Consider the following 12,971-nt stretch of genomic DNA (forward strand, 5'->3'; position numbering starts at 1 on the left):
GCAGCAAGTTTGGTTGTTGAGGAACGGGAAGCTGTGGGAGGGACCGAGGCGGATGAATGACAGGCAATGACGGTTGGTGTATAGACAGCGATAGAGACAGCGATATTGAGAGTTGAGAGATTTGTGACATTTAGTGTGTTTGGAGTGTGTACTAAGTATGTAGTGTTTTGTATGTGTTATGAATGTGTTATGTAGTGTTTGGTGTAGTGTGTTTAGTGTGTAGTGGAGTCATTTTTGGTTTAATGAGTCAGAATAATGAGAAGCTGAATGTGGAGCAGGCAGTGCAGCTCTTCATTCAGCTGAAAGGAGCTCAGGCAGACCTGAGCATTGCCTGCATTTAAATGTAAGTAGTTACATAGAACTTTGTACATTTTTAAAATGTAGGCACATATTTAGCAAACAATTTATATTTGCATTATAATAAAAAATGGTTTGTTAAACATATTTGTGGTTTTCACAGTAAAAAAAAAATCTAACTGTCGAACTTTTTCTACTCGGATTGTCCATTGTGTTAATACAGTATTTCAGAATAAAAAAAACTGAACAGTCACACATGTGAGGTTGTGCTGAAAATAATGACTCCAAGTAAATAGTTTTTAAGGTGAAATATATTGGCAAAATCAAAAATAGTCAAAAACGGCCAATTATACCCTGGAATATCGGATTTCACAACAAACCTAAATATCCCCGACATCCCACCTTCAAACAGCCTCATTTGGCCATCCATGTAAAAGCTAATTAACCTCACACTTTTCTATAGGAATACATATTTCCTACAGGCACTGCACTAGTATCCAGAAATTACCAACAGGAAGATTAAGTTGTACATTGATGAAATAATATTGTCTCTACTTTAGGAATATAGAATAAGTCGCTCTTTGTTACAGCCAGGGCCTAGGGGAAACCCTGGCGCAACAAGAAATTGAGACTCCCCTCTTCCTGTTCCCCAAACACCACCAGCAGCGAACGTTTTAACAAAGTTTTATTCAAAACAAACACATTCTCAACAAGCATGCATGCTGGCAGCCTGGATCAATGGAGGAGAGTCCACAGGAACTGGAGAGGAGCCGGCCTTTAAACCCATGGCTCCAGGAAAGCAGCCAATCAGCTCCATGGGGCAACCTACAACCAGACACACCTGCAACCAATCTCACACACACTCATACTCACAGGTAAAAGAGGGATATTAAAAACAGAAATAGACACATGACCTCTAGGGTCGTAACACCTCCCCCCTTAAAACTGAACATTTCTCCCATAAAGAAATGTTCATTCAAGTTATTGCAGTCGGGTGTTGAGTAAGTCTGTTCCCTCTTAAAACCAATCTACATAAAAACAGGACCCAAAACCTTATTGGTGGGTGCCACTCCCACAAACAAAATGGCCACCACCATGAGGAGAGAACACAAAAAGCAAATGCACCAACTGTGGTAACAGACACACCAAAAACCACAACAGGTGCCCAACACAGTGGAGTGCAACAGCCACCACACAAAAGGCATCACTGTATAGTCAACACTACACACAAATGTTGCCAGCGTACACCTAAGCTGCAACCACAAGTGACCCAACAAAAGTGAACTGCCACTACCACACCCAAAATTGACACCTTGTGATCTCAAACCACACGTTACTATATCATGGAGTGTAACAAAGAGACAAAAGTGACCAGACAAACTGGGAAACCACATCCACCACTCAAGATCCACTGATCTGGGGAGTGACACCATGCCAATCATACCAATTAATACACTAAATCAGTAACACCTGTTTCACCACACCAAAAGTGGACTGCAACAACCACACACAAAAGGCATCACTCTGTAGTCACCACTACACAAAATGTTGCCAGCTTACACTTAGGCTGCAACCACAAGTGACCCAACAAAAGTGGAGTCCAGTTCCACAGCCAAAAGGTCACAAAAAGTTACTGCACACAAGTATTAATTAGGGCCACACATCACAACGTGACCAACACAAAAGCAGCCATCTCACACAAAACTACGTTGCTGTGCAAAGTATAAACGAAGGGAAACAAACTGCAGAGACACCCCAACTTTACCTGCCTATAAAAGGTGGCTAACTCACCTAGCTAGTCTTCAGTGGCTTGCCGAGCTCGAGGCGTCTTTAAACGCTGAACTCAGTGAATCACCGAAGACCAGGAATCTAGTCAACTGCGAAGCACTGAAGCGTACCCCCACCCAGGATTACCACCAAAAATAAGAAAGGCAAAATAACAAACATGGCAAATTACTTGAAAGTGCCCAGCAGCTATCTGGTCTGGGTGTTTAGACAAGACACACAACACGCAGCAACAACTTCACAAAAGAGATGACCACTACACTTAACTAACAGCCACTTACACAAACAAACTAAACCAAACCACATCTACCTCACCTCATGGACATTCAGATCCTGGATGAGCCCCCAATTGTTACGAGCAAGCACCACCAGCTATGAGCATTTTTAACATAGTTTTATTCAAAACAAACACATTTTCCACAATCATGCATGCTGGCAGTCTGGGTCAATGGAGGAGAGTCCACAGGAACTGGAGAGGAGCCGGCCTTTAAACCCATGGCTCCGGGAAAGCAGCCAATCAGCTCCATGGGGCAACCTGCAACCAATCTCACACACACTCATACTCACAGGTAAAAGAGGGATATTAAAAACAGACAAATAGACACATGACCTCTAGGGTCGTAACACTCTTTTCTATGCAAACCCTGAAAAGATGATCCTTCCTCGAAACCATCACAGCTACATTTCTTTATTACATTTCTTCATTCCAGTAATCAAGGAATCAAACACAAAAAAACTACAACAAAGAAAACTTCCCAGCTCCAGCTGTTACAAACTGCTGCCTTCAGTCTGTTAACCAGGAGGAAGAAAAAAAGGTGAAAATACAGATCTAAGAGGAGACGGAGAGATTCAGGGAGGAGCTGAGCTGTTACTGAACTATAGAAGAGAGAGGAACTTCCATATTCAGCAGAGTTCAATACACAAACCAGAAACATTACCTTTATTCAACATGCTGTCACTGGACTATTATGGGCTGTCTCTGATGTTTCTCTCTATTATAACAGGTATGTTACATTTTGATTTTATTCTGTCAAGTTAAATTCCAATGTTTTCTGAAAGCAGTTCATTTCTTTTGAGTTTTTTTTTAAAAACATGATATAAAACAGATTTCTCTTCCTTTAGGTGTCAGCTGTGAAGAACTCAGTCCGGACAAGAACGAAGAGTCCAGTTTAGAAGACAGCACTGTTACTCTGTCCTACACATACTCCAAACAAGGTGGTGCTGATTATGTCTTCTGGTATCGACAATATCCAGGAAAACCACCAGAGTTCCTTATCTCTCACTCTGGAACAGAACAATTATTATCTGATCCAGTCTCTAGACTGTCTTTCAACGTGAGTGAGGATAAAACCAAAATGAATCTGCAGATCTCCTCTGCTGCAGTGACAGACTCTGCTGTGTACTACTGTGCTGTGAGGCCCACAGTGACAGGAAACACCAAAACTCTGTACAAAAACCTTTGGAGCAAAGACAACACAATACTCCACAACATCCACTAGAGGGAGTCACACACCATGAACCCATTACAGTCTGAGTCAGTGTCACTGGACTGATGACAAATACAACAAAACATCAACCAATAAAGATTCCACACAGAGCTGCTGTGACAGAAATGGATTGGTTGAGTTGAAGTGAATAAATAATGTGAAGAGCTGATTGGCCCCGCCCATTTAGCCTCAACTCAACCAATGACATCATTCCTTCCTCATTGTGCTGCAGTGGAAGAACACTGCTCATCTGCTGTCTGTCTGGCTTTAATAAATCCAAAGACATGCTGCTTTACTTCTTTTTACTCTTCTGTCACTTTACAGGTGAGTTTTGGAACACAACAGGAATTTAAGTCTTGTTGAACCTGCTGCATTAACCACATATACACAACCTGGATTTCATCACTTTTCTCATGTCTTTGCTCTGACAGAGTCAATGCTCCTCATGTTTTCATCAGATTGACAAAATGGATGTTCATTGAATGATATTGTTTGTATGTGACTGTGAAGGAGCACAGAGTAACACTGTACACTTGATATTTTCCACTGTTTTCTCCTCTCAGCCTCATGAACAATGTTAGTCTAATGGCTTCATTTTACACTTTTTCCAGGACTAATAGCTGGAGACAGCATCTCTCCTGTAGAAGCTGAAGTCAGTGGAACAGAAGGACAATCTGTCAAACTGATATGTCAATATGAGACAACTTATTCAAATCCTTACCTTTACTGGTACAGACATCATTCTGACCTTCAGGCTCCTCAGTTTATACTCTGGAAAAGAGCCAAAGGGAGCTCAGCTCATATTCCTGATAACCGATATCAGTCTCAAACAACACCAACATCAACTTCACTGACCATCAGAGAGCTAACCCTGGCAGACACAGCTCTCTACTACTGTGCTCTAGAAACACAGTGATACAAAGTGTAGAAGAGGCTGTACAAAAACCTGAACACAGATATCTGACTACTCTTCAAAGGGGAGGGAAGTGGTATTCAAACCACAGCTTCATACCAGATGGATTCTGCTAATTCCTGTTTTATCACAGTCACTGTGGTTACAGCTGTTAACTCAGTGACTCCAAACCAACGATGAATTGTTTTACCTCTCTGGATGATGAGGACACACCTGCTGTCATTGACTGATACTGCTAGTCATATATTACATTAAATAATAGAAATTGTAAATTTGGATTCATTTCAGTAGAGTTCATGTCATGTGACCAACTGACACAAAATCAACCCAAATTATATTATTACTATGACAAATCAGCATTTTTTGTCATGTGACCTAGAAACAAATGATAAAACATGCTGAGTTTTCTTAAGACAATAATAATAAAATAAATAATACATTTGAATAAAAAATGTGACCTGAACATTTTCATGCATAATCTTTACTAATAAGGTCAAGCCAGCAGGAAGGTATTGAAAATAACATGAACTTTGTTTCAGTCAGACAGTAATTTATTGACGGACCCTAAGTGAAACCTCTGTGTTTCAGAGGTCAGCTAACGTCCTCTGACTGCCAACACCGGGACAAACTGACACCGCTGGATCCAGAGATAATGTCTGTCCAACATCCAACCTGAAACTAACTTCACTGTGGGTGGAATATATTAGATCCAGTCTATGAACTAAAGTATTTGTAACAAATACATGTGACATGAAATAATTGACAAACAAAATCATACTGATTGATGAACAATAATGATCAACCATGAGACTTTAGAAGAGACAGTCTGACAGATGGAAACAATCTTTCTGGTTGGAGCTGAAAATCAACTGTGTAGGTGATTTATGTTTGTACAGGACTCTCATGATTTGACTGGTCCTCACATGGGACACAATAATGTGAACAGTATTGTTTGAGACCAGTTTCCAATCAGTCATTAATATGGTTGTCATGTGGAAGTGAAGCGGAGCACATTGCCAGATTAAAGATCGAGCCCAGTCAGGACCTTCACATGTGCTGTCAGGTGTAAATCAGTGTTACCTCATCAGCTGCTTCTTACCAGATGGAAATGATGGAAGTTAGTGAATAACAGCAGCACAGCAGTGACAAACACACTATCTGTCAGAGCTGTGAGAGGAAGGAGGGAGGGATTAAGGGAGGAGAGAAACTGAGACTCAAGTTCAGAAAAGACAAACTTTCACAGTGGAGTTTCATACAAAAACAGATTGTCTTGATCTTTAAGATGCTGTCAGTGAACTTCAGTCTGTCTGTCACTTTGTTTCTGCTCACAATAACAGGTAGGTGACATAATTCTCTTTCAAGAGCCTCGGTGATGAAATATTAACATCAGGAAGTTACAGAGTTATTTCTTCCTTTAGGTGTCAGCTGTGAAGAACTCAGTCCAGACAAGAATGAAGAGTCCAGTTTAGAAGACAGCACTGTTACTCTGTCCTACACATACTCCAAACAAGCTGATGGCAGTGATCATTTCTTCTGGTATCGACAATATCCAGGAAAACCACCAGATTTTCTGTTCTACATCTCAGGGCTGAATGATACAAGACCTGCAGAGTCTCTGAAATCAGACACAAAGTTCTCGACTAAACTAACTGAAGAAAAACGTGGTGTGATTCTGCAGATCTCCTCTGCTGCAGTGACAGACTCTGCTGTGTACTACTGTGCTGTGAGGCCCACAGTGACAGGAAATACCAAAGCTCTGTACAAAACCCTTCGGAGCAAAGACAACACAATACTCCACAACATCCACTAGAGGGAGTCACACACCATGAACCCATTACAGTCTGAGCCAGTGTCACTGGACTGATGACAAATACAACAAAACATCAACCAATAAAGATTCCACACAGAGCTGCTGTGACAACAGACAGAAATGGATTGGTTGTGAAGAGCTGATTGGCCCCGCCCATGTAGCCTCAACTCAACCAATGACATAATTCCTTCCTCATTGTGCTGCAGTGGAAGAACACTGCTCATCTGCTGTCTGTCTGGCTTTAATAAATCCAAAGACATGTTGCTTTACTTCTTTTTACTCTTCTGTCACTTTACAGGTGAGTTTTGGAACACAACAGGAATTTAAGTGTTGTTGAAACTGCTGCATTAACCACATATACACAACCTGGATTTCATCACTTTTCTCATGTCTTTGCTCTGACAGAGTCAATGCTCCTCATGTTTTCATCAGATTGACAAAATGGATGTTCATTGAATGATATTGTTTGTATGTGACTGTGAAGGAGCACAGAGTAACACTGTACACTTGATATTTTCCACTGTTTTCTCCTCTCAGCCTCATGAACAATGTTAGACTAATGGCTTCATTTTCTATACTTTTTCCAGGACTAATAGCTGGAGACAGCATCTCTCCTATAGAAGATGAAGTCAGTGGGAGAGAAGGACAATCTGTCACACTCACATGTCAATATGAGACAAGTGATGATCGTGTTTATCTTTACTGGTACAGACAACATTCTGACCTTCAGGCTCCTCAGTTTATACTCAAGAAAGGAGAGGGATCATGGAGTCATCTGGAGTATATTCCTAACAGTCGATATCAGTCTCAAACATCAGATAGATCAACTACACTGACCATCAGAGAGCTGAGCCTGGCAGACACAGCTCTCTACTACTGTGCTCTAGAAACACAGTGATACAAAGTGTAGAAGAGGCTGTACAAAAACCTGAACACAGATATCTGACTACTCTTCAAAGAGGAGGGAAGTGGTATTCAAACCACAGCTTCATATCAGATGGATTCTGCTAATTCCTGTTTTATCACAGTCACTGTGGTTACAGCTGCTAATGAAACACTGTGGGAGGATTCACATGAGCAGCAAATCCACATCAATGACAAACCAACTGGATGAAGCTTCAAACTCAACACACCATGAAAACAAAGACAATGACACTGAATCACTCAATAAATCCTCTTTGTAGCCTGTGGTTCATCAGGACACAATCAGCTGCTTCCATTGTTCAAAGTGTTGAGATGAACAGTCTGAACAAACTGACGAATAAACTCTGAATTGTTTAATCAAAATCATCAGAAAATATTGACTGTCAATGTAACAGCAGTTCATCAAATGATTATCTCTTCTGGTACAAACAAGATGGAGACAACAATCCTAAATTGGTACGGGGAACACAGAGGACGGATATAAGGAGAGATTTTCATCCACACTGAATCCCACCTTAAGATCAGTTCCTCTGGAGATCCAGAAGCTTCAGCTGTCTGACTCTGCTGTGTACTACTGTGCTCTGCAGCCCACAGTGACAGGAAACACCAAAACTCTGTACAAAAACCTTTGGAGCAAAGACAACACAATACTCCACAACATCCAGTAGAGGGAGTCACACACTGTCAAACTTCAGCAGGATGGGATGATACAGTCTGGAGTGTTTTCAATGATGATGAAATGATTTAAACATCAAACTACTCACAGTAAACATTCACCGGAATTTTGGCGATGTAACCATGGCAACACTCTTGCCATTGTTTCCAGTCTTACTGGGCTCATCAGATTAAAAAAAAACCTAAACAGAAAGAAAATATTTTAAAACCCAATCTATTTAAGCGTAAAACCTGTAAAGGAGTCAGAATGCGTTCAACATAGATGCTACCTGTGTGTGAACGACAAATAGAGCTGCTACGGAGCAAAGAAGAACTGCTAACTGTGTTTCGTTGTTTCTGAAACATGACAATGAACATCTATCCCATTTTATTCTGATCAGAAATAATATCTCAGAGCTGTGACTGATTAATAATCAGTCAGAAATGACTACGAGACATTTTTTTTTCTATCGTCAAATTTAAACTGATGGAAATCAAGTTCTGCTGGACGGTTACTGTGTCGACGACGTCTTTACTTGACACTTTGTCAGACAACAAATCCTCTGAGAACTGAGCTAAAAGCTGAGAATCGTCCTCCAGCATCGTCTTTTATAACTGATGAATATTGAAATGTCCATTAAAATCCTGATGTCAAGGTTCTTACTTAGAATCTGAGAAATTAATGGCATTCAGCCTGGAAGTTAAATGTCATGTAAACAATATATCAATAATGACATGCAATAATTTAGCAAACAAATGTCATGACCACCAAACAATGATCAACCGAAAAAAGAAAGAGAGAGATTGTTGTACTTTTGTCAGTTCCTCTCATGCTTTACTAAGTCTTTAAATATTACACAGCTGTAGGACTGCTAATGAAACAGGTTTAGATCAATTCCAACTTTTGTCATGTTATCGACAGCGATACTCAATACAGCTTTATCTGCCCACCCACTCTGCCACACTGCTGTGAAACAAGACAAGCAAAGCATGGAAGTTCATTCTCCACCTTCAGTATGTCTGGAGCTTTAAACTGATCATTGCTAAAATAACTTATTAATATTAGTGTTTCTTCACTGTGTTTAAAGGATCTATGAAACTTCCTCCATGTTTCCTGAGTAAAGACTAAATGTTGAGGTTATCAAAGCTTCCTTCTCCTGTTACCTGCCTCGGTCTCACAGAGCTGTGAAGGACTGAAACTGGACATTCAGTCAACATTTCTCTGAACAGCTGGATTCACAAATCACCTCACTGGCTCAAATGAACTTTAGGAGGCAGAGAATCTCTAAAAAGGTTTTTCTTTCTTTGGTTCCACCCACTGACCTTTAACTTAACCAATAAGATGATTTCTGTCTCTGGAGCAGAAGTGTTTGAGGAACTAAAAGCACAATCAGCTTGATGTTGAGGAGAAGAACTGACATCTGCTGTCTGTTTGACTTGAACAACTCTAAAGACATGTCGCTCTACCTCTTTATACATTTCTCTCACTTTATAGGTAAGTGTTGGAACAGAGATCAAAGTCTCATTAACCTGCTGTCTGAACCACATATTTGGTCTCCTTTAATAACTGCAGCTGTATCTGTGGACGGTAACAATATCCACAATAGAAAATAACATTTGGTTCATTAAAGAAGGTCTGCTGAGTCTCTTGATGTCAGAATGTTACAGACGACTAACATGAATAACACTCATTTTGCAGCGCTGGGTTCCATGAACAGCATAAAGCCAGAAAGAAGTGAAGAGCGTGTTGAAGAGGGAAGAAACATCAGCCTGACCTGTAAATATGAGGGTGCTATCTACAATATCCAGTGGTACAGACAATACCAGAGATCCAGACCAGAGTTCCTGCTCTACATCACAGAGGGAGGACTCATTCATCCAACTGACTCTGAGTTCTCAGCTGACATCAACAAAGCAGACAAGCGTGTGGATCTGACCATCATCTCTGCTGCAGTGACAGACTCTGCTGTGTACTACTGTGCTGTGAGACCCACAGTGACAGGAAACACCGAAACTCTGTACAAAAACCTTTGGAGCAAAGACAACACAATACTCCACAACATCCACTAGAGGGAGTCATACACTGTTAAACTGCAGCAGGATGTGATGATACAGTCTGGGATGATAATGAGATGTAAAGCTTTAGAATTAAAACCGTTGACAACATATTCACTCTGAACATTGAAGTACATTTCACCAGGGTAGCACGGGCAGCACTGAAAACACTTTTGATGTGGAAATTAGATCTCGAACACTTTGACAAGATTAATCTATGAAGCATCATAGATTAATCTAATTTGTTGTTCGTCCAGATTCCTCTAGATTTCAAAATTGAGTCAACAAGTTGTTGTTTGATGTTTGTTAAACAACACTTGTTTTCACAGAAAAAAAATCTTCAATATGATGAAAACTGGAAGATATCTTGTTTGTAACGTTCTAATCACATATATGAGATATTATTAAGTAGTCGGAAGAAGGGGCACCACCTCCATTGATTAATTAATGCCTTGATGGACAATGATGTGGACTTCCTGGAAAGCGTCGAGCATGGCGAGCAGACTCTGTGATCCTCGGTTGTCAGGACACAGTCAGATGATGACGTAGTCGGTTCAGTGAAGCGGCTGGTCTCACTTCTTCAGGATGATGAGTCCAGGCTCCGACAAGGTTTTTCTGAGTCCACAGAGGAGACACACAGCATGTGTTCTCTGGTCTTGTTGTGTTGGACACCATCAGGCCTCAATGACTATCGACCAGTGGCCCTCACATCTGACGTGATGAAGGTGCTGGAGAGACTGGTCTTGGCCCACCTGAGGCTGAGACTCCACAGGGGACTGTACTGTCTCCTTTCCTGTTCACCTTATACACCACTGACTTTCAGTACAACACCGGGTCATGTTTTCTGACAACTTGGCTGTTGTTGGTTGTATAAGTGAGGGACAGGAGGAGGAGTACTGGGCACTGGTGGACAACTTTGTGGAGTGGACTGGACAGAATCACCTGCAGCTGAACATCAGTAAGACCAGAGAAATGGTGATAGATTTCAGGAAGAAGAGGAGGACGGCTTCCCAACCTCTGTGCATTCTGGGAAGGGATGTGGAGGCGGTGGAGGATTACAAGTACCTTGGTGTTACCATCAACCACAGACTGGACTGGAGATCTAACACTGAAGCTGTTTACAAGAAGGGGATGAGCAGACTTTACTTCCTGAGGAAGCTGAGATCCTTCAACTTGTGCAGCAAGAATCTTTCCTGCCACAAGCCATCATCTTATACAATAACTCTCTCACCTCTGCCTGACAGAGAGATCTCTGATCTCTTTGCTGTTTTTACTCAGTTTATAACACGCTTACATCTGCACATTCTAGGTTCTATCAAGGCTATTGATCTATTTATATTACCTGTGGTTCTGTCATTGCACATTCATAAAAATTGTTTATTTCTTGCACAGTTGTATAGATATTTATTGTTTATAGCATAGTTTGCACTGTGTATATACATTGCATATATCTTGCTTTCTATTTGTGATGTTATGCACAGAGTGTTTTTCTTTTTCTTTATTTTATTCTTGTGGACCCACTGCTGCTGTAACAAAACAATTCCAAGGCTGGGATCAATAAAGTAATTCTATTCTATTCTATTCTATTCAGTGACAGGCTGCAGAGTTTAGATGTATGGAGTCAAAAATTCTTAAAAAGTTAAACTAAAATAGATAAAAAATTAGGAAGATTACAAAATGAATGATGATTCATCAAGCAAGTATTTGCTTCTGGCTTTAGGAATCTTTGCAGTCATTTTTCTCAGTTCAGAGTTCATTCTGGAGCTTTGCCTTGTTCTCAGTAAAAAGTGAAAAAAAAAAACAAGTAGGAGGGCTTCAACACAGAGAGGCCAAAAAGTGTGATGAGCAAAATCCAAGTGTCAGGACGAGAGGACGAGCCGACAAGAGAAAAGTGACCGTAAGACGGCGTGTGTTCTAAAGTTTTATATTCTAGTGCTGTATCAAATCATAAGTAAACCATACTGGTTAACATCAGATACACTCATGTGATGCTGACATTTCATTATATCACTGTGTTAAAATTTATGACCAGAACTCATCAGACAGCAGAGTGGAATCCTGTGAATTAACAACACAGGCACAAAGAGACTTTTGATTAAACCATCAAAATGTCGATGAAAGAATTTAGTTTCTTCGTATATATTTCTGTTTTCAGTCTGCTACAATCATCATAAAGAACATTTGAACTGAACAGATGAAATGTAAATGAGATGTTAATGTAGAGAGTTCCTCAACAGATGATAAAGATGAAGGACCAATGATGTGAAGGCCCAGATCCATCAGAGTATCAATGTTCTTCCTCTCTCTCCTCCCCTCTCACTGCAGACATGAAACACTGGCTGAGAAACATCCTGATTCTGACTCTCTGGCTAGGTAACTCATTAAACCTACTGATTGTTCTCCTTTAATCAATCATCTTTATTGATTCATCTCTTCCTCTGCATGTTCTCTTCTTCCTCAGAGTGTAAAGGAGCAGACAGAGTGATCCAGCCAACAGGAGATGTCATTGCTGTTGAAGGAGACACATTTACACTTGACTGCTCATTTGAGACCAGTGCCCCAAGTTATTATCTCTTCTGGTACAAACAGGATGGAAACAACAGCCCTAAATTCATACTGGGTCGCTCTAAGTATAGTACAGGGAACAGAGAAGTGGAACACAAGGAGAAATTTTCATCAAAAGTGAATTCTACCTCAAACTCAGTTCCTCTGAAGATCCAGAAGCTTCAGCTGTCTGACTCTGCTGTGTACTACTGTGCTCTGCAGCCCACAGTGACGGGAAACACCAAAACTCTGTACAAAAACCTCTGGAGCAAAGACAACACAATACTCCACAACATCCACTAGAGGGACTCACACACTGTTAAACTGCAGCTGGATTTGACTTTGACGTCTGCCATCTTTGGACTCACAAAGTCACAAACACAAAAGAGTGGAACTGATGAGTTCTCTGTGTGAGATCATTGCAGTGACCATACATGACAGTTTGGTCCAGAAGACAAACAGGAGGATAAAATAATTACTGATCACATTTAATGACACATGA

The 12,971-nt window shown here is 40.7% G+C and overlaps 2 gene segments (V, D, J or C); both read left to right on the forward strand.

The window, feature by feature from the left end:
• Positions 1–3,031: 3,031 nt before the first annotated feature.
• Positions 3,032–3,497, forward strand: LOC115573070 (T cell receptor alpha variable 3-like; the record flags this gene model as incomplete). The annotated part of the segment is given in 2 exon segments: positions 3,032–3,086; positions 3,205–3,497. Coding segments are annotated over 2 exon segments (348 nt in total), but the record flags the coding sequence as incomplete, so codon positions are not given.
• Positions 3,498–9,299: 5,802 nt separating this feature from the next.
• LOC115572832 (T cell receptor alpha variable 12-3-like) lies at positions 9,300–11,181 on the forward strand. The segment is given in 3 exon segments: positions 9,300–9,365; positions 9,570–9,850; positions 11,170–11,181. Coding segments are annotated over 3 exon segments (333 nt in total).
• The last annotated feature ends 1,790 nt before the right edge of the window (positions 11,182–12,971 follow it).

This window comes from Sparus aurata, chromosome 21 (genome assembly GCF_900880675.1).
Source record: "Sparus aurata chromosome 21, fSpaAur1.1, whole genome shotgun sequence".
In the NCBI taxonomy this organism is placed as follows: Eukaryota; Metazoa; Chordata; class Actinopteri; order Spariformes; family Sparidae; genus Sparus; species Sparus aurata.